The sequence below is a fragment of the Eleutherodactylus coqui genome, chromosome 2 (assembly GCF_035609145.1).
Source record: "Eleutherodactylus coqui strain aEleCoq1 chromosome 2, aEleCoq1.hap1, whole genome shotgun sequence".
NCBI classification, from domain to species: domain Eukaryota; kingdom Metazoa; phylum Chordata; class Amphibia; order Anura; family Eleutherodactylidae; genus Eleutherodactylus; species Eleutherodactylus coqui.
Window position 1 is genome coordinate 163,147,867 of NC_089838.1, and position 24,597 is coordinate 163,172,463.

Consider the following 24,597-nt stretch of genomic DNA (forward strand, 5'->3'; position numbering starts at 1 on the left):
TATACTTTTTATGTAAAGGGAACCAGCCACCACCGAACAGCAACATAGTCCAGGCTATGATGCTTTTTGGCGAGATGATGGCAATGTTTCCCCCCCACCCCACTTTTTATAGTCTACCCAGCTACTCTGTTCCTGTAGTGTTTGTTGAAGTACACACACACTCTGAACATCTCTTTTCAGACTGCTGTAAGAGAGTCAGATTTCCATGCCAAGCGCAGACTTCACCGGGGTACACTGCAGGAAGGGGAGAGCGGGTGAATACAAAAAAACACATCACCAGCTCCATGTCACTTTGTGAACAGTACCAGAACTTGTTGCTGTTTGGAGGTGGCAGGTTCCCGATAACGTGGCCTACACATAATTGACAGCAGTCATATAATAATTTGCTTCCATTTCAGTTTATCCCTGGTCTACACATGTAATTTAGATTTATTTAATTTTTTTAGATCTACAACAATTTCATTCACACATTCCCCAGCACATGTGGAATGTGATATCTGAAAATGCCCATAAACATGTAAAACAATAAGTTAGTCATTCATCCAATATAATCATGGTGGGAGATTGTCTTATCCGTATTGCATTATACACTTTACGTTAGTTTTAAACATTTACTTACTGTGTATAGGTGCATCGTGTTCCTGTTCAGGACTGCGCCCGATATTCAGATTGCAATGAGTGTACTCAAGCAAAAGATCCATATTGTGGTTGGTGTGTGATAAATGGAACGTAAGTGATGACCATTTGGTTTTTGTTGACAGTAGCGATTGAGATGCATTAGATAACCTAAACCTTAGCAGTCGTTGAACCAGAATCGTTGTCAGTCAACTGGGTCCTTCATACCCTCTTTCTGAGTCCATTAAAATCCACCTTTCTGAAATCCAACCTTGAGGTCTGTGTCTTCTTAGGTCTTCCTCCCCTTGTTATCCTAAATTCAAGGTAATCATGATCACTGCCTCATATGTTCCCAGCCACTCTTACCTCCTCAACCATTTCCTCCCTGTTGGTAAGATTTGGGTCCAAGATAGCAGATCCCCTTGTTTTCTCTTCTACCTTTTGGCTAAAGTTGTCAGCAAGAGCTGATAAGATGGTGTCCTTTCTGTTGTTCTCTCCTCATATTATTACCCAAACAGTTTCTACAGAACTCCCATGCTCTGAAGCTTGAATCTCTGTGGAGATGATGCCTTCCTAACATACAATGTAATACCTCCTCCCCTTTTATTATGTCTGCTTCTTATAAATAAGTTTATAAATTATAGACCTACATTTGTACATTTTTCAAGCCTTGTATTCCAATCGTGTATCATTCAACCAGGTTTCTGTGATGCCTATGACATCCTATTTCTCTTCCTGTGTTAGGAGCTCCGATTTCTCCTTGTTTGTTTCCCATGCTCTGTGCATTTGTGTAAAAACATTTTAGTTTGTGATCGGTGTCTCTTGCTCCTCTACTTTCCTTCTGAATTTTTTGTTGGTTCTCTCTTGCCACTTTTAATAGCGAGGTTCTCGAATGTATTATATATTTTTACTTGGCCTTTCACTTCCCTTCCCATATTCTGGGATGATAGCAGTGTTCTAAACAAGATTTATTTTCATGCAAAACTTGCTTCCAGTTGTATGTTGTGCAAAAAATGAACATTTATAAAACAATTATCTCTTACGATACCAGAAATTGGCTGCCTGTTTTATCCTTCACATGTGCTTATTGAAGTAATGCGCCAATCATTTTTTTTTTTTTTCTTTCATTCTTTAGTTGCAGCTTAAAAAAAGACTGTTCTCGAGCCCATGAACCAAATCACTGGTTGTGGAGTCCTGATGGTGTCTGCCTGAAGATTGAAAGCGTACAACCAAGTGATATGAGTGTTAAACATCTTGGTAATGTAAGTAGTTGCCACTCATGCAGACCTGCATGACTCTGACATCGTTATGCTAGTGAGGAGATGGCTCTGTTAACTAGATGACCAAAAACTTATCTCTTTCACTTCTGCACTCCGCCTCAGATCTGGCCCAGATCACAAAAAGAAAATGGGGCAGTCAATGGGTTCTGTCTGGCACTGTTTGTGTCTGCCATAAGATGGATCCAGCGGCTCCAATGTTTTGACTGACTCTGTTATAGAAGTCAAACAAAAAATGGAAAGCGAATTAAAGCCCTTCACACAGCTATGAGTAGGCCTTGGGCCACTCCCACACACTGAGTTGGTAAAACACTATGTTGATCGCAGCTTTCTGTCGCGTTTATCGGCATTTTGATGGGTGACCAGGTACATGAAAAAGTGTGAAAAATGCCAAAATAGAGCAGACCGCAATCGAAAATTGTGGCATTAGAAAATGCTGCGTCCGAGCGCAGGTCTGCGAGGCCCTATTGAAATTAAAGGGAGCTTTGTACCGCGATTACCACGGTGTTTCGAACACATTAAAAAGCGCATGTGTGACAGTGGCTTTAGTTTTTTGTTTTTGTTTTTTTTTTTTCTAATTAGCTACTTTGAAAAAAGCATTTTTTTCTTAAAGCATAGGAAAGGTTTGTTTACATTTGACTTCCTACTGCTTTATGTATCCTCAAAATATTCTGTGTTACTTTAATACCTTCCCGCTCCAGGATGTACATTTACATCCTGGAGCGTCAGGGTATGTATGAAGAGAGGTCGCCGGGCGACCTCTCTTCATACAGCACAGGCATCAGCTGTTTGTTACAGCTGACACCCACAGGCAATAGCCGTTCGGCCGATCGCGGCTATTAATCCGTTAAATACCGCTGTCAATTCTGACAGCAGCATTTAAATCCCCCGAACGATGTTCTGGGGTCCTGTACAGCCCCGCCCCCGCGGTGAGATCGGGGAAACTGTGCAGGTGTCATGGCAGCCGGGGGCCTTCTGAAAGGCCCCAGGGCTGCTTTAGGAGACTGCCTATCAAGCCATTCCCATGGGGTGGCTTGATAGGCTGCCTGTCAAATTGCTGTATGAAGCGATCAAAGCATCGCAAGTTGTAGTCCCCCAGGGGGGCTTAAAAGAAAAGTTAAAAAAAATCAAGCTTTTTTAATTGTTAAAAAAAAAAGCAATAAAAGTTTAAATTGCCCTCCTTTTGCTATATCTAGAATTAAAAAATCTAAATAATAAAATAAAAATACATATCTGGTATCGCTGCGTCCGTAAAAGTCCGATCTATCAAAGTAGCACATTATTTACCCCGCACGGTAAACGTAGTCCGAAAAAAAAAAAATAAGAACGCCACAAATGCACTTTTTCAGTCACCCTGTCTCCCAGAAAAAAATGCGATAAAAATCGATCAAAAAGTCCATTTGTATCCCGAATTGGTACTAACAGAAACTACAGGAAATCCCACGAAAAATGAGCTGTCACACAACTACGTCGACGGAAAAATAAAGTTATTGCGCGCACCAACTACAACTCGTCCCACAAAAAACAAGCCTTCATACACCAACGTTGATGGATAGATAAAGGAGTTACGATTTTTTTTTTTTTAAAGGGGGGAGGAAAGAAGGAAAATAAGGGGGAAAAAAGGGGCTGCGTCATTAAGGGGTTAAAGGGCTTATCAAGTTCTTTACCCCAACAATCAAACTGCTGTTCCTGTGGTTCTCTAGGTCTTAGTTTACAAATGGCCACCCCTGACCACTGCAGTTAGTGGCTGCAACAGTCTTGTGCCATAACTGCTGGCATCATGATTCCCAGTATCTGAGCAGACCAGCCACTTTTTAGGGATTTTACCTATGTGGTGTGTGTTTGTTTTTTTTTATTTGTTTTTTTTTTTCAGCTACCAAAATTATTTTTGCAGTTTTTTTTTCCTATGACATATAGGACTATTTTCTTATATCCTCCTTCACAATTTTTTTTTTTTTCAGTTTATGAGCTAATATATATATAGTGTATGCATGTGTAGAATTTTTTAATTTAGAGTTTATTTTTGAAAATTAATGTATTTGTTTTAAATTAAAATAAAGTACGGACGTGTTTCGGACATTTTTATATATTTGTATAGTGTCTCATATGTATATATAGTATTTACATTAAAAGAAAAAGAAAAAAAAGACATTACCTAACGGGTGCGTTCTGGGTCCTCCCACTGCTCTCCGGAGCTCTATCGCACTTGCTTCAGTCCTCGGCGACTGACAGAAGATTGCTTCCCGATTACAGGATTCATAATTCCCGCCTCCAGGAAGTAATGGCTCTGATTGGCTGACCAGTGCTTGAAGAACCAATCGCAGCCATTGTTTCATAGAGGTGGGGTTTATGAATTGGCTGAGTGCTTGCGTCGTCAATTCATAAATTCTGCCTCCATAAAGCAATGACTGTTGACTAAGAATCTATAGAAGACATTCTACTGTAGTGACAGCATGGATCTGCTAAGAACTTACAGCTCTCCCATGCCAGTAGGCACCCAGCGATCACATGATCTTTGGGTCAGATCGCGGTACCGGTACTAACGCTTTCTCTATTCATTATATAGCACTTATTGAGCACTATGTCACCTGCAAAAGAGAAGGCAGAAGCGGTTAAAAACTGCTTCTGTCTTCTTCTCTGGGTCCTCTGTAATTAACAGCCGAGGCCCTGACCTGCAACATTGCATGAGCTATAATCCTGTGCCGTATATTTACTATCGGTTGGGATTAAAGCCCAGGAGCAAGCGCCATACGTTAACGTCACTTGGTCCATATCTGATAATGAGTAAAAAAGCTTAGATTTTTCTAATAGGGTTTGTTTTTGTTTTTTTATTTTAGTTGACTTATTTTTTTTCCCGCCAATCAAAGGGAAGGTTCATTATTTTAAAGGTGTTTTAATGAAGTGGAATATGACAATATAGTTGTGTTTTTTTGGTTAATCAAATACTAATTATTTCTGCCTCTGCAGGTCATGTTAAGTGTGGCACCACCTATAGCATTGCATGTTGATGACGGACTGAGATGTGTTTTTGGAGGAAACAATCAGTCAGCGATTCTGGAAAGTGATGGATCCATTTCTTGTCCTCACCCTTATAGCATTCCTGCTTCTCTGATTGGCTACGGTATGTAAAAATGACATTAATGAAAATATGAAATAATCCTCTTACTAAGGGAATAACTTTGCTCTACAAAACTTTCATTACAGATTATGTTAATGTCACTATTCAACTGTTTGTGGCGAGAGGTGTGTTCATTGCTGGTTCTACCTATCAGTTCTACAACTGTGAAGAGTCAATGAATCTTTCTCAAAATTTACCGTAAGTTACTCTAGTATACTCCTGGTTTGGAGATTCTTTTGAATCACACACTGAACACAATAATTATAACATTTTATCTCGATTCGCAGATGCATTTCTTGTGTAACGACCCGATGGGAGTGTGGATGGAACATAAATAATCATAAATGTGTCGACAGGACTCCAAGCAATGATGCCAATCTAATCAGCCAGGTAAGATGCTTGCATGATGGCAATGGCTAGCGTTTCACAAGAAGTTATAAAACTTTGTAGATTTGGTTCCAGTGCCAACCGACACATATTGCGATATCGCAACATTATTACGCTGGTTTCCAATTTAACAAACCTAATTTAATTGACCAAAAATAGCAATATTACTTGGATGTTTTATTCATGAAACTATATCATTAATTTCTGAAACTTTATGATTATCTGCTTTACATGTACTCTGCTTACAACTACCTTGAATGCTATGACTAGCATGGTTTTTATCCTTCAGAAACTGGTACATACGAATGTGAAACTTTGAAATATACACTATTTGGCCAAAGTTATGTGGACAACTGGTCATCAACCTATGTGAACTTGTTGGGTATCAGATTCTAAAGCCATAGGTGTTAATATGGAGTTTGGTCCTCTTTTGTGTCTAGAACAGCGTCAATTCAGACAAAACCATCCTTACAAGGACTGGCAATGACGTCCGGTTTATTTTACTCATTTATACGTTTATAAGTGGAGTCACATGTACTCCAAAATGGTACCAATAAAGTACACTATGACCCGTAAAAAATTGGTCCTCGCACAATGAGGTCAACAGAAAAATAAAAGTTATGGCTGTCAGAAGATGGTGTCAGAAAATTAATTTTATTTTTTTCTAAAGATATTTTAGTACGGCAAAAAAGAAACTATATAAAATTCATCATAGTAATCCTACTAAAGTTATGTCATTTTTGTTGCAGTGTGTATACCGTAGAAACAAGCCCCTAAGTTGTCGGGAATTTTATTTTATTTTTTTTTCTCCTACTTCACTCCGCTTAGTTTTTTTTTTTATTCAGTTTTTCAGGCAGTGAGGGGAGCAGCAGTGGGCAGGTAGCTAATTGTCCTGAAGCACATAGCACAGCCCTTACACCATACAGAGAGGAGCTCACCCACTCGCCATGCTTGGTGAGGGAAAAAATTGCACTTAAGGCTGTGGACATCAATTGTGCAAGTTAGATTCAGCGCTTCTGGTTGCACAACATCTACTGTTGCCTAAGGCTAATTTCACATGGGCGAGTGCGATATCGGGGCGTGAAGTTGCAATGTGCGATTTTTCCCCACAATTGTGAGGCTTTTGTGTCAAAGCCTCACATCAGTTCAGGGAAGTAGCCATCCCTGCTAAAAGCCGCGGTGGAGGATCGCGGAGTGTTTCCTATGGTTTTCAATTGCATGCCCCTCACATGCCATGCTCTGCCAGCCGCTTTGAAAACAATAGGCAATGTGTTCCGAAGGAATGCCCAAAGATAGGACATGCAGCGACCCTATTCAAAAGAATGGCATTTGTATTCATGTGAGATTTAAGCATCTCGCACCGCACAAATCTCGCACGATTTTGTTGGTTGTGTGAGGGCTCATGTCCACAGGGAAAAGAAGAATTAAAATCCGCAGCGGATTTTAACGCTTCTCCCGCGCGCGGATCCGCACCCCATAGGGATGCATTGACCACCCGCGGGTAGATAAATACCCGCGGATCGTCAATAAAAGTGATTTTAAAAAAAATGGAGCATGAAAAAATCTGGACCATGCTCCATCTTCATGCGGGTCTCCCGCGGGGACGGCTCCCGCGGGCTTCTATTGAAGCCTATGTAAGCCGTCCGGATCCGCGGGACACAAAAATCACATTTTACTTACCCGCTCCGGTTCTTCTCTTCGGCGCCGCGTCATCTTCTCTCAGCCGCGGCCGGATCATTTTGCTGCGGCCCGGCGCATGCGCGGGGCACGTCACCGACGTCATCGTGCACATCCGCCGAGCCGAAGAATGAAGATCCGGCCGCGACGAGAGAAGATGACGCCGCCGCGAAGAGAAGAAACGGAGCGGATCGGAGGTAAGTTTATTCTCATTTATTTGCATTTTCAGCGCTCATGTCCGCGGGGCAAGAGGGACCCGCTGCAGATTCTACATGTAGAATCCGTAGCGGGCCCGATTTTCCCCGTGGACATGAGGCCTGAAAGTGGCCTAAGGAGCGATTATTTCTTTTTTCTTTTTTTTAATTGATTATTTTGTAATCTTAGCTACTCTTATAAAAAAATGACACCTTATTTTGTAGTACATAGTTAATGGACATCTCCATAATAATGTAACTGCTGGCAGCAATCCAGCACTACTGGTTTTACTGCAAGAGAAGTTTTTAAAAGTTGCTGAAACGCTGGAACAGTGAGTAGAAACCGGCTTTAAAAGTCATTTAAACGGGTGCTTAGTTTTGTATGCTGAATAAGGGGGACTGGGCAAAAAAAAAACTCACTGCTTCCTCGAGACATCTCCTTTAAGTATCATGTGATTACCTCTACTGTCCAACAACAACTTTTAGCAAACAGGGCAGGTAACCTAAGGTAATTGGATTTCCCAAACACCTTTTGAGTTTACTGACCCAGCCAAGCATGTTGATCTTCCTACCACACTTTCTGTTATGCTTGGAAAAGGTTTTGAGATACAAATAGATTATTGCAACTGGTTGATTAAACAGAACGGTGGCAGATTTCATGTAGTTTCAGCTACTTTTCTGCTTATTCTTGCAGGTACCACTTTTTAAGAGTCGTTGTGTTTTTCAGTATACCCTTTTTATCTATTTATCACTTTCAGGAAGAAAATTGTCCACAGGTCTACCAGCGAGAGCCATCATTTATCCCCATGGAGCGAAAAAGTACTATCCACTTTGATGGAAAAAATCTCGAAACTTTCAAAGTAATGGAACATTTACTGAATTGTATTATTTTTTTTAAATTTGACTTGACATTAGTTTGAGAAAGCACAAAAGAACTAAAGATGAGTGAGGCTGCGGCAGCATTGTAATCACGGGGAAATCTTACTTTCCTGTCAATAACATAGACCAATAAAGCACATGGCAAAGACATGGGATATGCTGTAATGTTACATAGTCCCGCTCCTCCAGACTACAAGATATATATTTTCTCAGTTTTTTAATGGGGATCTGGTCCTCCTGCAGTCATACTGCTTTCCAATCATGTGTTCTCTCCATCCCTCTAACACAGGGTTTATTTGTAGTCTGTAACTATGAAAATGCATTGGTCGTCATAGGAGCTGTATATATATTTTTTTTTTTTATCCAGATTTGTGAAATTGCTTAATGTTATGTGGATACATTGATAGTAAAAATATATCAGAGATGATGAGCTTGGGGATTCATAGTGGTCTCATTTACGTCAGTGTTTTCATGTAAAAGGCTTTTTAAATGTTGCCAGTGTTCATGGAGAAAGTTGTGGCTGTCCGTCCAGTAGTGGGATTTGTAATCTTACAATAGCAAAGCTCGATTAGGGTTTCGTACGATTTGTCCTTATTTTAAAAGATCTGTCGTGGTGACAGGTTAATTTTTGTTAAATCTCATACAAAGTTCCCTTCCCGTCTTACGTTAGTATGTGGTTCTGGAACTTTTTGTGCACAGTGTTACTTTATTTTATATGTTTTAATATACTTCTGTCTTAAACAGGATGGAAGGTTTACTGCTGGGAATGATGATAAGCTGAGGTTCACGGCTACTGTAGTACGGATGGAGAATACAGAGAACCAGTTCTCGCTCTCAATTCCAGAGGTATTTACCTTAAGCAGCGTGCCTTACATGATTTGATGCCCTGTGTTTAGGCTGGATTCCCACGCTGCGGTAAAAGTATGCAGCTATACCCCCACCCACCTGTGGTAGCCAATGTTTGCACAGTTTTGTGGGTACTGCTGCTACTTTACCAGCAAGATCTTCCAACTATTGATATGTGATATATTAAGCCTGTAAATGTCTGTCAAATGTAACATGTTTTCTTTTATTCCGTGGGGCTAATACAGCAATTGTCATGTTCAAAATGTAAAGGAACCTAATAATCTTGTGATATTCATAAAAGACATTCTTATCTTTGCATTGTATGTAATTTTTGTTCGAAACTCCTGGCATCATGGCCCCGAGGATGAGCATTGATGCCAGGAGAACGGGCAGGGATGCCGTGGCCTCTGATTGGAGGCAGCTGTCACCAGAGGCCAAGACAATAGCCAGGCTGGATAGTTAGGGCTGAGGACAGGTAAGTACTTCTGGATTATATTTCATTTAATTTCTTACAACCGCACCTACCATTTAAAAAAAATAACGGGACACCCCCTTTAAGTTAGATATTGGAAAATGAGGGGGTGGAGTGGACAAAACTTGCACGGATATGAACTCCATTCTTCTGAGAGTGGAATCATGCAGATGAGAAATCTCTGTGTCTTATTTTTTGTGGTCCTCTGCATGTAGTTTTTCTTAATTAATTTGTCTTGTTGCAACACCAAACTTCTGAAAGGGAGATTAGAGATGGATCAATGGTTGGCAGCGCAGAGATCTTTATTTTTAAATGAGGATATGGCAGCATGTTTAAAATATACCAAATGAAGAAAAGGTAAATTATTGTAGTGAGGTGACTGGTAACAGTCGGGGAGAGAGACTAGGCAAGGTGTGAAGGGAATAAGGTCACTGATGCTGGTAGCAGGGCGAAAGAGAGAAGCCTGCAGACTTGGAACTAGAGGAGGTGCGGGAGGTAAAAGGATCAGAGCTGCTCGGTGATTGAGGGGTCATTTCATACCAGATGATAAGTTTATTTTTGAAATAAGTGGTTAGGTTTTCATCACTTTAGCACTAACGAGAAAGTGAGCCGTATCTGTCTCAGATAGTACTATTGGATAGTGAGGAGATGACAGGGGTGAAATAGATTGGTTTGGCATGGGGAAGAGCACCACAGCGCAGCGGGTGATCTTGTGTAGGATGGCCATTTAGATGACGGAATATGACAGGTTTAAATGTTGCTGTCATAATTGACAGCAGCATCTGAAGGGTTAATTCGTGAGACCAAAGTTATCTCCAATCTTGGCAAGTTATGACTGGGAAAGACAGCCGACTCCTGCCTACGTAGAGTGGGCTCTGCTCCCATGCCCGCTGCATATGGCTCCCGGCATCCATTGTAAATGTATGGTGGATGTCAGGAATGGGTTAAAAAAAAAATGATGCTCTCAAATTCACTTAAGGCCTCTTTCACACGGGCTACAAAATCATCACTGCAAACGCCTGTATGTGAAGCCCAGGGTTTCGAATTGGTTCTTTCAGGCTACAAAACATCTCTCATGTGAAAGAACCCATTGGAAACCATGGGCTTCACATACAGGCGATTTGTACTGATTTTGTTGCCCGTGTGAAAGAGGCCTAAAGTCAACAGATCTTTCACAAAAATGTTGTTTGGCATTATCTGATTGTCTCAATTTAGTGTACAAATATAGAGGCATTGTTCCATCTTCCTTATTTGCATATTAACCAGAGGAGCATGGATGCCCTTAAGTCTCCTCACTCACCTTCTTGGTACTCTCCCTGAGGGAAGAGGTTACCCCTTCCAATTCAGCATACAGGTACTCTGTACGGCACCAAACAAGGAAAGGTGAGTATGTATTGCTTTTATTTAATCCATGGTCTAAAAAGAGCCTCAGCAGCAACGTTTCAACCTCAATCTGGGTCTTTGTCAAGTTTGAGAAAGACCCAGATTGAGGTAGAAATGTTGCTGCTGAAGCTCTTTTTAGACCATGGATTAAATAAAGGTTGTATTACTCTTTTTGTTCGATCGCTGTAAATTGTGCTGCCTTACTTTGCATATTTTTGGATTGGCTTTGGGACTTTCTGGATCCAGTGCCCTGTTCTAAGGCGTGCATTAAAAAGCTTTTTTCTTAATCTTAGTGAGAGTATGAGCGCTGCTGACACTCTATACTTTTGTGAGTATGTATTGCTTTATTTTAGCCAACAAGGGACAGATAAGCAATGTGTTTCACCGTCGTACCATCTCTCCCTTCTAGGTTAAAATAAATGTATCGTCACCTTTTCTGGTTCCTGTCTTGGCGCCTTATGGACTTCCTGTATACTGAATCGAGTCACTCATGCCAGTGAAGGAGAGAGTAGCCGTCAGCCACCCAACGTACATGCCTATTCAGTGCTGTGTAAAGTCAGCATTATTACATGGGGCTATACGTGTGGCTGTACAGATCGGGATTTGTTTTTAATAATTCATATAACACTAATTGTATTTCTGTGCTGTGCATGTAGTGAGATGCGCACTGTAGAAGTTTCACTTGGGGCTCACTGACACGGCTGTATGTCACCCACATATTCTGCACGGTTTTTACACATGTAACATGCGTATTTGCTGCATGTGTTACATTTCCAAAGGCCTATATTGGTGGATATTACCCACATAATATTCACCAGCATAGGACAAGCTGCGGTTTTTCATTTTCATGCACATAATACGCAAGTGTGGGTGGCCCAGTAGAATTGAATGATCTAATAGCACTGCGTGTTACACGCTTACAAATATGCATGTAATACACGGGTGGCATACGCCTGTGTGAGTGAACCCTTACAGTATAGTAATCTGTATAAACAAGATTGTCTATTAATACTAAATTACAATGAACAAAAATAGTGGTGTTCTGTGTTAGTCAGAAATATCTGTAGTACTTAAAGGGGTTGTTCAGTTGTAAACTATTAATAATCCATCTTCAGGATAGGTCATCAATAATAAATGGGCGTCAGTCTGTCGTTCAAACTCCTGCTGACTGCTATTCACTGGGCTGATGGGCTGAGCAGATTTCTGCAGGAAGCAGACAGCTCCATTCCCACTGCAGTGGCTGAGCTTGGTATGACAGGCTAAGTTCATATTTATTTCAGTGAGAACTTAGCCTGCAATACCAATCCAGAACACTGCAGTGGGAATGGAGCTGTCTGTTCCAGCAAAAATCAGTCAGTAGCACACCAGCCCGGTGAACACCTGATTGGTGAGCATTCTGAGCGATGGACCCCTGACAGGTCATCAATGGATTACAACTGGAAAACCCCTTTAGCATCACACAAATGCTAAATGCTTCCTTTAAATTGTAGCTTTTGTATGGCATTAGGTAACCTGTCTTCATTTCTGTTTAGTTACCTGCGCAAGATGAGGAATTTGTTGCCCTTGATATCTATGTGAAGGTGAATTCTCAGAAGATTGACAGTAAACTGAATGGTATGGTCATCTTTTCAGTCAATTTACATGTATCCGTTTTTCACTTAGCATTAGTTATTTATATTGGTGCGCAATCATAACTACAGTTTACACACTGCAATGATCAGATGACAATGATTTACAGATGAACCATTAGGTTAAGTCTTTCATCATTGACAAGGAGTCACTAGTTGGTATGATTTGATTCTTAGCAGTCAAACCAATACCATTTTAGTGGCACGCAGAAGAGCCATCGTTAAAACTCCTGTAGACTGAATTAGGCCAATTAAAGAGGGATAGCCATTTCTGGGATGGGATTTTTCCCTAAATGTAGATAAGTAGTGTCTATATAAATTCAATTTGGTCAGGAGACAAACCAATAGAAAGCCACCTCTATCTGACCAAACGTATACAATGGTTTTACATCTAATGGAACCCCCCCCCTGTTCCATCGCCGATCCGGCTGCAAATACCTGAAGAAAAGGAGCTGTATGCAGCACTTTTTCTTCCATCCCAAGACCAGACAGCTGGGCGGGAAGTGGACACCATTGTAATCAGTGGGGTCTACCCGGCGCTGTTCGGTTCTGTCTAGAGACAGACCCGTTCGGCCACAGGGATTCCTATTTTCTTCTCCCCAAACAGAGAAGGAAAGCAAAATGAGCCTTATTTATTCCAGAACTGCCTTAAGGCCTCCTTCCCACGAACGGATTTCCGCCGCGTAATTCGCGGCGAAAATCCGCTGCGTTGCCCGCAGCTATTAGGTTCTATTGAACCTAATAGCACAATGCTCACGATGCGTAATTCCACCGCGGAATTACGCACCGCGATTTCTCCCGTCCTCACCCGCAGCATGCTCTATTTTCTGCGGGTGAGGACGGGCTGTACGCACTGACGGCTTCCATTGCAGTCAATGGAAGCCGTCCGTTCACGCTATCTCCCGCTGTAACCAGCGGGAGATAGCGTGAAAAAACGCTTTCCCGCCCACCGCAGCGCGTCATATGACGCCAAATGACGCGGCCGGCCGCGTCACGTGACACGGCCGGCCGCGTCACGTGACACGCTCGGTGACGCAGCGGCGGTGGGCGGTGACGCGGCGGCGGTGGGCGGGGTAGCGATTTCACGCTATCTCCCGCAGGTAAGTATAGGGGCTCTGGGGGGCGCCGTGACGGGCTTCACAGCGTAATATTACGCGGCGGAGCCCGTCACGCTCGTGGGAAGGAGGCCTAAATGGTTACATGACACATCCGATGATGATAATGCACATGGGGTATTGGGCTTCTAATGTACTAGTACAGTGGCTACGCTACAGATGGAACAGCGGAATTTATGTAGCGGTTTCTTGTGTGTGTAAATATATATAATCTCATACCTGTGTCTGTGTATATAATAATACTATACTGAGTTGTTAATATCCACAAAGTAGATTATTGCTGTAATGATGCAATCCTGGTAAGGTAACTATTTTGTGTATTTTAATATTGTATATTCTTCTCTCTAGTAAGCCTGTACAACTGCTTTTTTGGAAGAAGTGACTGTAGCTTGTGCCGGGCTGCCAATCCAAAGTACAAGTGTGTCTGGTGTAACAACAGATGTGTGTACGAGGATAAGTGTAAAGCTCCGGACACAAAGGCCGAGGAGTGCCCTGATCCCTTAATTACTGATGTAAGCAATATAGAGCTTTTACCTCTGTATAGAACTCTTTCCCTTATAGTATCCTTTATACATAACCTGCTTTATTTCCTTGCAAGAGAAAGATCACTTACTGCAAATAGCTACCATCCAGCTGCTAATTGTTGTATTCATAGCATTAATCTAGTCCTAACAATATGCATTATCATATCCTACTTGTTTGAGTAGTGTGCTTACATTTACTACATTTTTTGGGTTATCAGTGCTGAAAGTGAATTTTTCTGAAATGCAGTAGTTCTGAGTGTAAATAATACATGCGGAGTTATGTTTTTTCATTGAGCTGTTTTTCCCACTTTCCGTGCCTTGGGATTTCCACAGGCAAAGATGCTGAATTTCGTTTAATTTAAAGTCAATCAATACAGTTGCCTGCTAAAAAGCCGAGCAACAAACTTTAAGAACTGCTGCGCATCATCCATTCTCGGTGCCACTGTGAGCCCAATCTCAGACTGTAGAACTTTTTTTTTTTAGGTGATTTTCACTTTTTTTCCCTCCCATGAGGCTAGCTACACTCTGCTCCACTGATTACTTTTTTGTGGTGGTATGGTAACTAGGTCCTACTTGAGGCTCGTTAAGCAGGATGCCAGCATATCATACGTACTGAATTCTCTGTGGCAGTACTTCCTAAGATTACATCTTGTAGTCACGGGCCTGGGTTAAGCAGGTTGTTTTTTGTTACCAAGCATTGTAAGTTTTAGCCTATTGGATAAATAAGTATACTATGCCGTGTGGCTGCGTCAACATGTTTTAGGGCATTTTTGTCCAGGACAAGAAAAATGGTCTGTTGATTTCCAGAAACGGCACCACTTCTGTGCATGGGCTGTGTCTGGTATTGTAGTTCAGCTCTATTCACTTGAACAAGGATGGAGTGTAATGGCAGGAACAACCCATGGACAGATGTGGTGCTGTTTCTGGAACCCTGACCATAGTATTCCTGACCAAACTCCTTTTAGGCTGTATTCACATGGGCTGCTTGGATGCGGTAAAAACTTCATCAGCAAAACCACATGTTTTAGATGTGGTTTTGCCACGTTTGCTCCAAAAATGACCACCATTTCAGATTTTTACTGCGCATGTGAGCAAAGCCTAAGGCCTCATGTTTACGGGCCCGCATGGTTTCCCCGTGCAGATTCCACCCAGCCTGCAGACATGAGGCCAAAAAAGACATTATACCCACCTTTCCAGACGCTGCGGAGACCGACGCGTGCACCATGTTGTCTTCTTTTTTTTTTTTCTTTTCTTTTTTTTTAATTCCTGCTTTTCCGCAATCTATGGCATTGAAGAATTGATAAATGGCTGAGTGCTTCCTGTGATTGGCTGTGTGCTGTAACCAATCATAGACAGTGCTCGGCTGTCATCCAATGACAGGGTGCTGCCTCTGATTGGTTACAGCGCTCAGCCAATCAAAGGCAACACTTTCTGGAGGTGGGGATTTTTCAATCCCCAGCCTCCAGAAGACAGGAGATGACTGCCGGTGATGAACAGAAGAGCCAGACAGCTCTTCTAGGTAAGTTAACTTTTTTTTATATACTTTTCTTTACAGCTAGGGATGCTTTTCGGGAAGGACTTATATTTCAAGCCATTCCCTGAAAATCATTGCTGTGGGTGATGCCTGCAACTCATTGCTTTTAATGGTGGCAGCAGCGCTGGCCCCATTGAAAGCAATGGGATAGCATCGTGGACCTCTGTCACAGCTATGTCAGGGGAGCGCAATGTACTTCTTGTGCTTTCAATGGGGCTGGCAACTGGCCCTATTGGAAACAATGGGCGATATCGCAGATTCTTCTTAGCGCTGCGAGTGTGCAATGAAGGCATTGCAAATGAGAGTGAAACCATTGAAAAGCATTGGTTTCATTTTCATGCGCTTTCACTCACTTTCACAATGCAAGATAGCCTATCGCCAGTATGAAGCCGGCTTTAACCCCATTGAGCTGCTCTCTGCGCCTCCCCACCATCTGGGCAGCCTGTGCATGGATGGAGGGAGCAGCTGAATGATGCAAGTGACGCTTCTGATGCTGGATGTTCAAGGGAAGGGGAAGAAAAGTCAGCAGTAGGACGTGGGGAGGGCCATTCAGGGCCGGGGCACTTTGTCCCTTGGGCCCTATAGCAGTAGCTTCATCTTCCTCCATTGGTGGCACGCCACTGCCCGCAATATACACAGTTCAAAGCTCTAAGGCTTCTTGATCACAGCATATTGGGCAAAAACATCACAGTTCTATTAAAAACCCCATTTCAACAAGGAGGGGGGGGGGTTCTCTTAAAACCCATCACAATTTTGTTTACAAATTTGGTTTACAAGTGCAATCAATATCAGTTGGACTTTTTCAGACAGATATCTCACTCCCCCATGTAAATACAGCCTCATTGTAATTTAGTATACAATGCCTTGGAGACCAAATAGAAGTGTGCACATGTCTCTACATGTCCTTACAAAGAGAGAGCTTCTTTTCTGTCACATTGATACTTTTACTATAAATTGGATGGGATTAATTAATGCTTGTATATTCATTATGTCTGTACATGATGTGGCTGAGCTGCGATAATTGCCCTGCTGTTGAGAAGTGCACGGCAGTAGTAATTGTCGCAATTTAGTCGAAAGGGAAGTACACAAACCTTTTTTTAGACAGTTTTTCATATTGCTGTTTAAGCCACAGCTACAAGTATATTTAAAGGGAACCTGCCAGCACCCTTGAGCCCTATAAACTACATTATGGCATTGAAAGAGGAGGGATTGGGGGGGGGCGAGGAACTGCTTTTCATTCTCAATGGGTCCCCCGTTCCACTGCTCTGCTCCTGAGCAATCAGCATAAGCACACCATGCGACTCTCCAGAAGGCTATATGTGTATGTGCTCTCCCATAGAGAACAGTGAGAAAGGGGAGCACAGTGATTACTCAGGGGGCACCGCGCTGTAATGGTGGGTTCACAGAGTATAAAAAGCAGCTCTCCAGACTCGTTCTCTCACCTTTGAGCCCCATAATGTAGTTTAAATGGAATAGATAGTATAAACGAAGGACTTGCACTTCTCCCTCCTGTCATATACACTTTTGACTATGACTCAAACTTCAGGGCTGTTTTTCCAAAAGAATGTGAAATAACCCTTGCTTGTTTTGTGCACATTGCTGTAGCTGACTGTACAGCCTTATATCTGTGTTGTTCTTTAAACTCACATTTGCCTATATTACAATAAAAATGTTTGTATTTAGTTTACACCGAAGGCCGCACCTCTGAGCGGAGGTATACTGCTCACTATAATGGGATCCAACTTGGGAATTACTTCTCAAGATGTAGAAGAAATTAGAGTTGCCGGTGTGGACTGTATATTCAAGCCAGAGAACTATTCTGTTTCTACCAGGTGAGTTAACTGCTCCATGTCCAATCTTATATTGTATGGAAGTACTGTAATATGCGTTCCTCCCTCCCAATATTCGAGTCTCCATTTACAGGATATTTAAGCCCCGCCAAAGAACCACGCTGGAACATCTACAAAGCATCACCGAAATGCCCACCGGAGGTATATTTGTATAACCTAGAGGCTGGGGTTTGGGTATAGTAAAAATCACAACCAAAACCACGTTAGCAAATCCACGCTTTGACAGCGGTTTTCAATGTGGTTGCTGCTTTTAATATCAGAACTGCAGCAAATACGCACTCAATTTTGCCAGAGCAATAATAAAATACAGAATCCACCATTCACCATAGGTGATGGACACTGCTTATCTACCCCCCATGGACATGTCATGTTAAAGAATGTGCCTAGATTAATCTCCCATAGAAGTCAGTGGGTCAGCTTCTGACAATTGAGTGAATGGTTCATGATTTCTGCTGTAAAACATCTCTAAATGCTCTTAAGTGCAGCTCAGACAGAAGGGCAGACAGAAGGGCAGTCCCCATAGTCATATACAGACAATAGAAGAAGATGGTCTACAGGCAGAAAATATAAACTGTTTAGAAAATTGGAAAGTGCTTCACCATCTGGTTTTAAAGGAAGACGGTCACCTGACCCTGGCACTATAAGCTGATTTGCAATAAGTTATGGTATGCAGTTATGAAAATAAGTGTAGAGTGGAGAGCAGCGCTGCGCACTGGCATGTCCGCTCATCTCTGAGGTAGAGGAGTTCTGACAGATGAGTGCAGTCATGAAGGGTTACTTGTCCAGCTGCGAGCTGTCTGCCAAGACCCAGTACTACACCTACAAGGAAGGTGACTACTACGAGCTCAACCTGTCCCTGGCAGCTATCTTCCTCGGTAAAAGCGCCAAAGATGAGTATAATGTGGTGGAAGTGACTGTTTGTAATTACAAGGATGAGGACATCACCGTGCCGGCCGCTACACTTAAACTATCTTGACAATGGTGAACCTGGATAACTTTATACTTCAGCCTCCGATGACGTTTCGCCTGATGTCTGGCTCCTGTCTTGTTCAGATCTCTGGACAAGTCATGGTCTCACCCACCAATTTATCTTCTGATGACAACTTGATCCCTATTAAACCAGTCAACAAAAAAATGAGAAACTGACCTCCAAGTTGCTCCTTAAGATCTACGTGTCCTCTATAATGGGCAGTCTCATATATATTGTATGTAGCTAAACCAGTATGGACATTCAGACGGAGACCTCTAGGAGCCAACTTGGTGGCCCAACAATTGGATTTCATAAATACTTTGGAAAGCAGCTCAAAATCATAGGCATGAGGAGCAAATGTTAGGCGGTGGCTGACCAGTTCCTGAGGCTTATTTCAGACTGTTAAAGGTTCCTTTAAAAAAAAAGTCTTCCCCGAAGTCCTAGCAGCGGAGGTCGACCAACTGGGACCACCTTGGGAAAGTGCCTGTAATAGCACTGGCCCGCATCAGTGAGGTCCCAGCTCCAAATCCATCCCCGATTTTGATCGTCTGATTTGACATCTAAATGGTCAGTCTTAAAATAACCCCTTTTTAAATTGCTTTTGCCCCTGATTTTCCTTCTAGTTGATGAATTGAGGGCTGTTTGTCTTTGATACAAAATAGGACTGTGCCTTATGCGATCAAATAGTTTATTTTTGTACTTTTGTATGTTGTTACAGTTGGTGCTAATTAATGTCATCAATGTTCTTCTCTGTTAGTAAGGCAGCAAAAATACACAATCTGTGAATGTGAACTTATTGTGTTGATCCAGAAGAAGACTAAAAATCTCCTGTGCGTTGGAGGGTCATCCCATTTGTCCACATGGTGGAGGATGGGGTGTTATCCTTCTTGAGGTCCCCTGTATTAATGACTGTCTGCTACAAGCTGCTGGTTCTTTGCATGAAGACACTTGATTAAGGGAAATGTTGTACTTCTGTTCAGTCAGGACCGTGTCTCAACAAACAAATTTTAAAAAGTGTGCAGTAAAAAACATCCGGTTGCGCTTATGGTTTTTTCTCATAGCATAGGCTAATCATCCATTAGACAGTTTACCAGGAATTTCCATACTGGCTGGGAAAGAAGATATTTCTGTTTTTGAGGATCTAGTGGAAAAAAATAAAATTAAGGTACACTTCTTTTCATCACTGTGTCCCACATGTTATGAACTAATTAGTTTACAATGCTATAATGAGTGAACAGGCTTCCTTTAGTTCTCAAGTGGTGGAAGGAGGAGTGTTGCTGGGTGTCTATCTGGAAGCGTAGAAGCTTTTTGTTTGCTGCCTGTGCTACCAGTAAGCACCTAAGGTTCAAAACGTGCAAGTGGCACTGTTCTTTTAGCTGTACTTTTTTTCCGCCAACACAACGCCATGCACCACTGTTTGTTCTTCCGCCCTCCTCTGCATGGTGTTTCGACCAAACCAGATATAGCCAGGGAAATTAAAATCCGTTTTTATTCCTCTCTTCTTTAAAATGCGAATCCTGTGAAGTTTGTGCTAGTGGGAAGTGCGGCCAATGTATTATAAGACTCAAGCCTCTTAATTGCAACTTTTAGCTGCTAGAATTCTGCCATAGGTAGTTCTGCCACTAGCCCTCATATAGCTGTGTTGACAAATAAATAAAAAGGTAACGGCACTTTCAAGAAGACAATGAAAACATGTTGAAAATAGCTTGGTTATTAAGGCACAAAAAACGCCGTCTCTCTTAGGGGGAATGCCCACGGACAGATTTGCACCGCGTTTCCCACATGTGAATTCCGCAGTGGCAAGGTTCTATTGAAGCTAGTGGCTTTCTGCCTGCCAATGCACACATGCGGATTTCTACTGCGGGAAAGAAATTGCGGTGTGTTCTATCTTACCACGGATTTCCGCAGCTGGAGGGCTCCATTGATATCTTGATATTTGAATTGAGGTATTCCGTATTGCTTGTGGGCATGAGCCCTTAATTGGGTAATCAAATAGATGTTTATTGCTCCTTTCGTGTAACGTATTTTTAAACTCCTATTTTAGTTTATACGAAATTCATGAATTAATTAATAATAATGCATTAGCATTGCGTTTTGCAAAGTTCTGGCAGTACATGATTTGGTATGGAAATTATTCTAATAGAGCATTCTCTATAGTCTCCAAGGGTATTAAAATCCTTTTTTTTTTTTTCTTTTTATAGCTGTAATGCTAGACACCGAACCGCAGTAGTTTTATATTGGTTTTGCTTATGTAGAGATGGACATCAAGGAAGAAGGCTTAAAGGGGTTTTCCAAGCTCTTACTAATGATGTCCTGGCCTCGGGATAGGTCTTCCATAGTTGATCAGCAGGGGGTTCTCTCAGGATCCCTACCAATAAGCTGATCTTTTGGCCCGCTGTTGATGCAGTGGGAACGGACGTCGTAATCAGTGGTCAGGGCTAGAAGTGTAATAGGAGGTACCGCTACCATTGATTTCAGTGGGAGTGAAGCTTTTATTACACTTCTGGCCCTGACCACCAATGACCACGTCTGGCCCTGCTGCACAGGTAGTGGGCAGGAGGATGAGCTGATCGGCAAGGATCTCAACCGCCGGACCCCCACCAATAAACTATTAATAACCTATCCTGAGGCTATGTCATCAATAGTAAAGACACAATACTCCCTTTAACCCCTTGAGTGGCAGGTTTCCTATCACCCTGTCGTGCCCACCAGGGCAGGTATTTTAAAAAGGTCTAATCATTGAATTTCAACTAGTTTTGCAGTTGCGTCTCAAGAGCCATAACTTTTTCATTTTTCCATTGACATGGCCATATGAGGGCTTGTTTTTTGCGGGACAAGTTGTGATTTTTTAAACAGGGGGGAGGAAAAAAAGAAATGGGGAAAAAAGAAAAAAAGGGGCCATGTCATTAAGGGGTTAAATAATGTATTAACTTCCTTCTCTGGGTCATTACGACGCATGGATACCACATGTGTGATTGTATTTTTGATTTTTTACAAAGTAAAGGGAGACAAGTGTTTTTTTTATTTTTTTTATTTTTTTATTTTTGTCCCTATAGGGGACTTCCACAGGGACCCATCAGGACCCCTGATCACATTCCGGGGGTCCGATGGTGACAGCCCTTTACATGCTGCAGTGACAACCCTTTACATGCTGCAGTCACATAGACTGCAGCATGTAAAGGGTTAACACAGCAGAGATCGGAGGTTTTCTCTGATCTCTGCTGTAAGAGCTAGTACCTAGCTGTCCTCTGACAGCTAACAACCAGCTCTCCCTGCCACAGAGACCATCGGCTTGCTTCTGACGAGCCGATGGTCTCTATGGCAACCTGTAAACAAAGCAGGAGATTGCCGACATGTCGGCAATATCTTCTGCTGGTTTTTCAAAGCCCTTGCACTGCTCTGTGTGGGTCTGTGCAGGCAGAACACACTGTCACAGCTTGTGGCATTGTGCTCTGCAGCTCCCATAGTGATACATAGCCCGGAAATCTTCCGGGCAGTATCGCTATGAGCAGTGGAGCTTGGCCCTGGAAATTTTCCGGGCGTGCCACTCAAGGGGTTAATGCTTTCTACAGTGGTTTTCACTACCTGCAGCACCTATTTTGGAAATGCCTATTAATGTTATGTACTCCAAGAAGCTGCTATTTGATGCTGCTGTTAATTTTCTGTATCTGTGTGTCATACTTTGAAATAAACTATCCTAGCAGTACATTTTTGGGCTTTTCCTTTTGTAACTAAGTAGCAGAATAAAAAAAAGGTGTCAATGAGGGGACCAAATAAATTGGTACATTTCCAGGAAAGAAGTTACAGATATCTTGCTAATTGTGAAAATTCTGTTGGGAATAACTTTACAGCATTTCGGAGTGAGAGACACTGCACTGATTGGGAAGCTAACACCTCCAGAATTGCAGTCTGTCGCTAAGATTGGTTTGTGCTTAATGAACTAATACTATTGTAACACATCTAAATGCAGTGGAGAAAGTCATTTGCTCATTGCCCATGTTAAAACTACAGCAAGCTTAACGAGAAATATTGATTACAAGTGACTACTGTGCTTGTCTTGCTGTTATGTAGTATAAGCATTAGGTAAATGGCACATTTTATAATTTAGCCTAAGTTCACAGCAACGTAAAGGCTTTAGTTTCTAATGCAAGCCATTGAGTTCAGTGTTAATGATAATTGAAGTTTCCATTCATTTTACTGAGTAGAATAAGAGACTATTCCAGCCTCGGAAAAACCACAGAAATCACATAAAACACTAAACCCAGGGACAAATGTAAATGCAGACACCTTTCACACTGTTCCAGGAATGTGCAGGAAATCTTGCCGGCTGATAAAAGGTGGTCAACTGGCCATAAACATTGTATAGAAGTAGGTTGATGCTTGAGCGGACAGTCTGGTAAATCATCATTATGCCGACCTCATCATACACTGTTTAAGCCATATCGGCTGTTAGTCGTTCAGATTGCCATATGTGTACCGTGACACCAGGCAAAGCATAAATGACCTTTCTAGGAAGGTTCTTCAAGAAAAGATTGTGGACTAGCAGCAATTGTAGAAAACTTTTTAAACTTCTCGATACCTGAAGATGGATGCATGGACTGCAATAGACATTTATGTGTCCGTCTTCCACTGATGAGAGGAGCCAGCAAGCAAAGAAGACAGCCGAACGGCGGAGTAATTAAGTGAGCGCTGCAGCCTCTTCATTTCAGCAGTCAGCAGGGTCCCAGCACCTGGAGCCCCACTGATGTCAAAAGTTTTTAAAAAGTGTAGTTAGTCTTTACTTTTCTGTACCTGCCTCATATATTGACTGTAACTACCACTGAACTGACACTGAGTGATCAAATCCTGTCTTTACGGCAGTGATGAAGTTGGATTATTTCACTGATTGATCAGATTACAGCTGCAGCTCATAGATTTCCACGGAGAGAAGAGTGGAGTGGAAAGGAGATGTGGCAGAGTGAAATGCAGATACAATGATTCTCTTTGGCTCTGTCATAGTAGCCAAACAACAAGAGTATGGGGAGCGCTGGATCCAAATTGCATGCCATAAATGATTGTTGTTAGATGGTCCCCATTTACCACAATGTGGTCCTTCAGGATTCTGACATAATTGCCATAATTTTGGGACAGATCTGCATTGGAGGTCCCAAACGGAGCCTCTGACGAAGATGTGAACAGAGCCTTGGTGAGAAATGATCTGATCTCTCTCCATGAGCTTTATATGGGAGACATCAGCCCTTCTGCAGCAGAGTTTAAGAAGAATGGACTATTAGAGATGCAGCCTGCAGAAGGGAAAAAAATGCAGATAAGTCACGAAATGGTGTTATTGCTAATTACCAACCACAACCGCTTATTCTGAAGTCAGTCAGGGATAGTTCACACAGAACACTGTGACTACATCAGTGGGTTTCATCACAGGTTTAGACAACAGCACTGTGACAGAACCCACGATCAGACCAAACGGAACCATTTACTTTCTTTGTTCAATGGCCACCGCTTTAGTGTTAGTTTTACAGTCGATTACACTATTCTTTGCTACAAATAGAACGGACACTTTGTAAAGCTGACACCAAAGTGGTTCCCATTTCACAATGTTGGCAAATGGTTCTTTTTGTTTCCATTCGGAGGTTCAGTCACGCAGCTGTTTTCTGCACTACAGCCCTCCCTGATGTAATCACACAGCGGACCGAAAATGCTCCTTTATTATGTTGTAGAGGATGTCACATAGCATGACCGCATTTCTGGATGTTGTAGGCTGGAATTGACCTGTATTGTCTATATTTTGTGTTTAGCCGACTTGCATAATTCTCCATTTATTTGTTTTTTATCTGAAGGGTTATATGCGAGGTTGGACCAGCACCTTTTGCTCAGTCTGGAAACATTAATATAATGGTAAATGGAAAGGAAGGATTCTCACCAAGCAGTCTTGCTTTTACATATCAGGTAAATAAAGGCGACGTATGACTGCCATCATGTTGGCTTTCAAAAGAAAAAATAGTTTTTTTTCAGTTCTTTTAATTCTAGCTTTAACAGTTTTCTGCAACATCTCACCTATAAATATCATATTTAACCCTTTCCAATCCACTGTCTGACGTCTGAAGACATTCTGATTGAAGGCTGTACAGCTC

General features: G+C 42.1%; 1 protein-coding gene across 2 annotated transcripts in view; it reads left to right on the forward strand.

Moving 5' to 3' along the window:
- Positions 1 to 24,597, forward strand: part of PLXNB2 (plexin B2) — a 182,532-nt gene that overhangs the window by 118,980 nt on the left and 38,955 nt on the right. For both annotated transcript variants that reach the window (XM_066591865.1, XM_066591866.1), the window contains 11 exons: positions 629 to 729; positions 1,751 to 1,877; positions 4,860 to 5,013; positions 5,097 to 5,208; positions 5,298 to 5,400; positions 8,027 to 8,128; positions 8,892 to 8,993; positions 12,381 to 12,462; positions 13,940 to 14,103; positions 17,333 to 17,481; positions 24,304 to 24,412. In XM_066591865.1, coding sequence (XP_066447962.1) covers positions 629 to 729; positions 1,751 to 1,877; positions 4,860 to 5,013; positions 5,097 to 5,208; positions 5,298 to 5,400; positions 8,027 to 8,128; positions 8,892 to 8,993; positions 12,381 to 12,462; positions 13,940 to 14,103; positions 17,333 to 17,481; positions 24,304 to 24,412 — 1,305 coding nt within the window. The remainder of the gene's footprint in view (positions 1 to 628; positions 730 to 1,750; positions 1,878 to 4,859; positions 5,014 to 5,096; positions 5,209 to 5,297; positions 5,401 to 8,026; positions 8,129 to 8,891; positions 8,994 to 12,380; positions 12,463 to 13,939; positions 14,104 to 17,332; positions 17,482 to 24,303; positions 24,413 to 24,597) is intronic.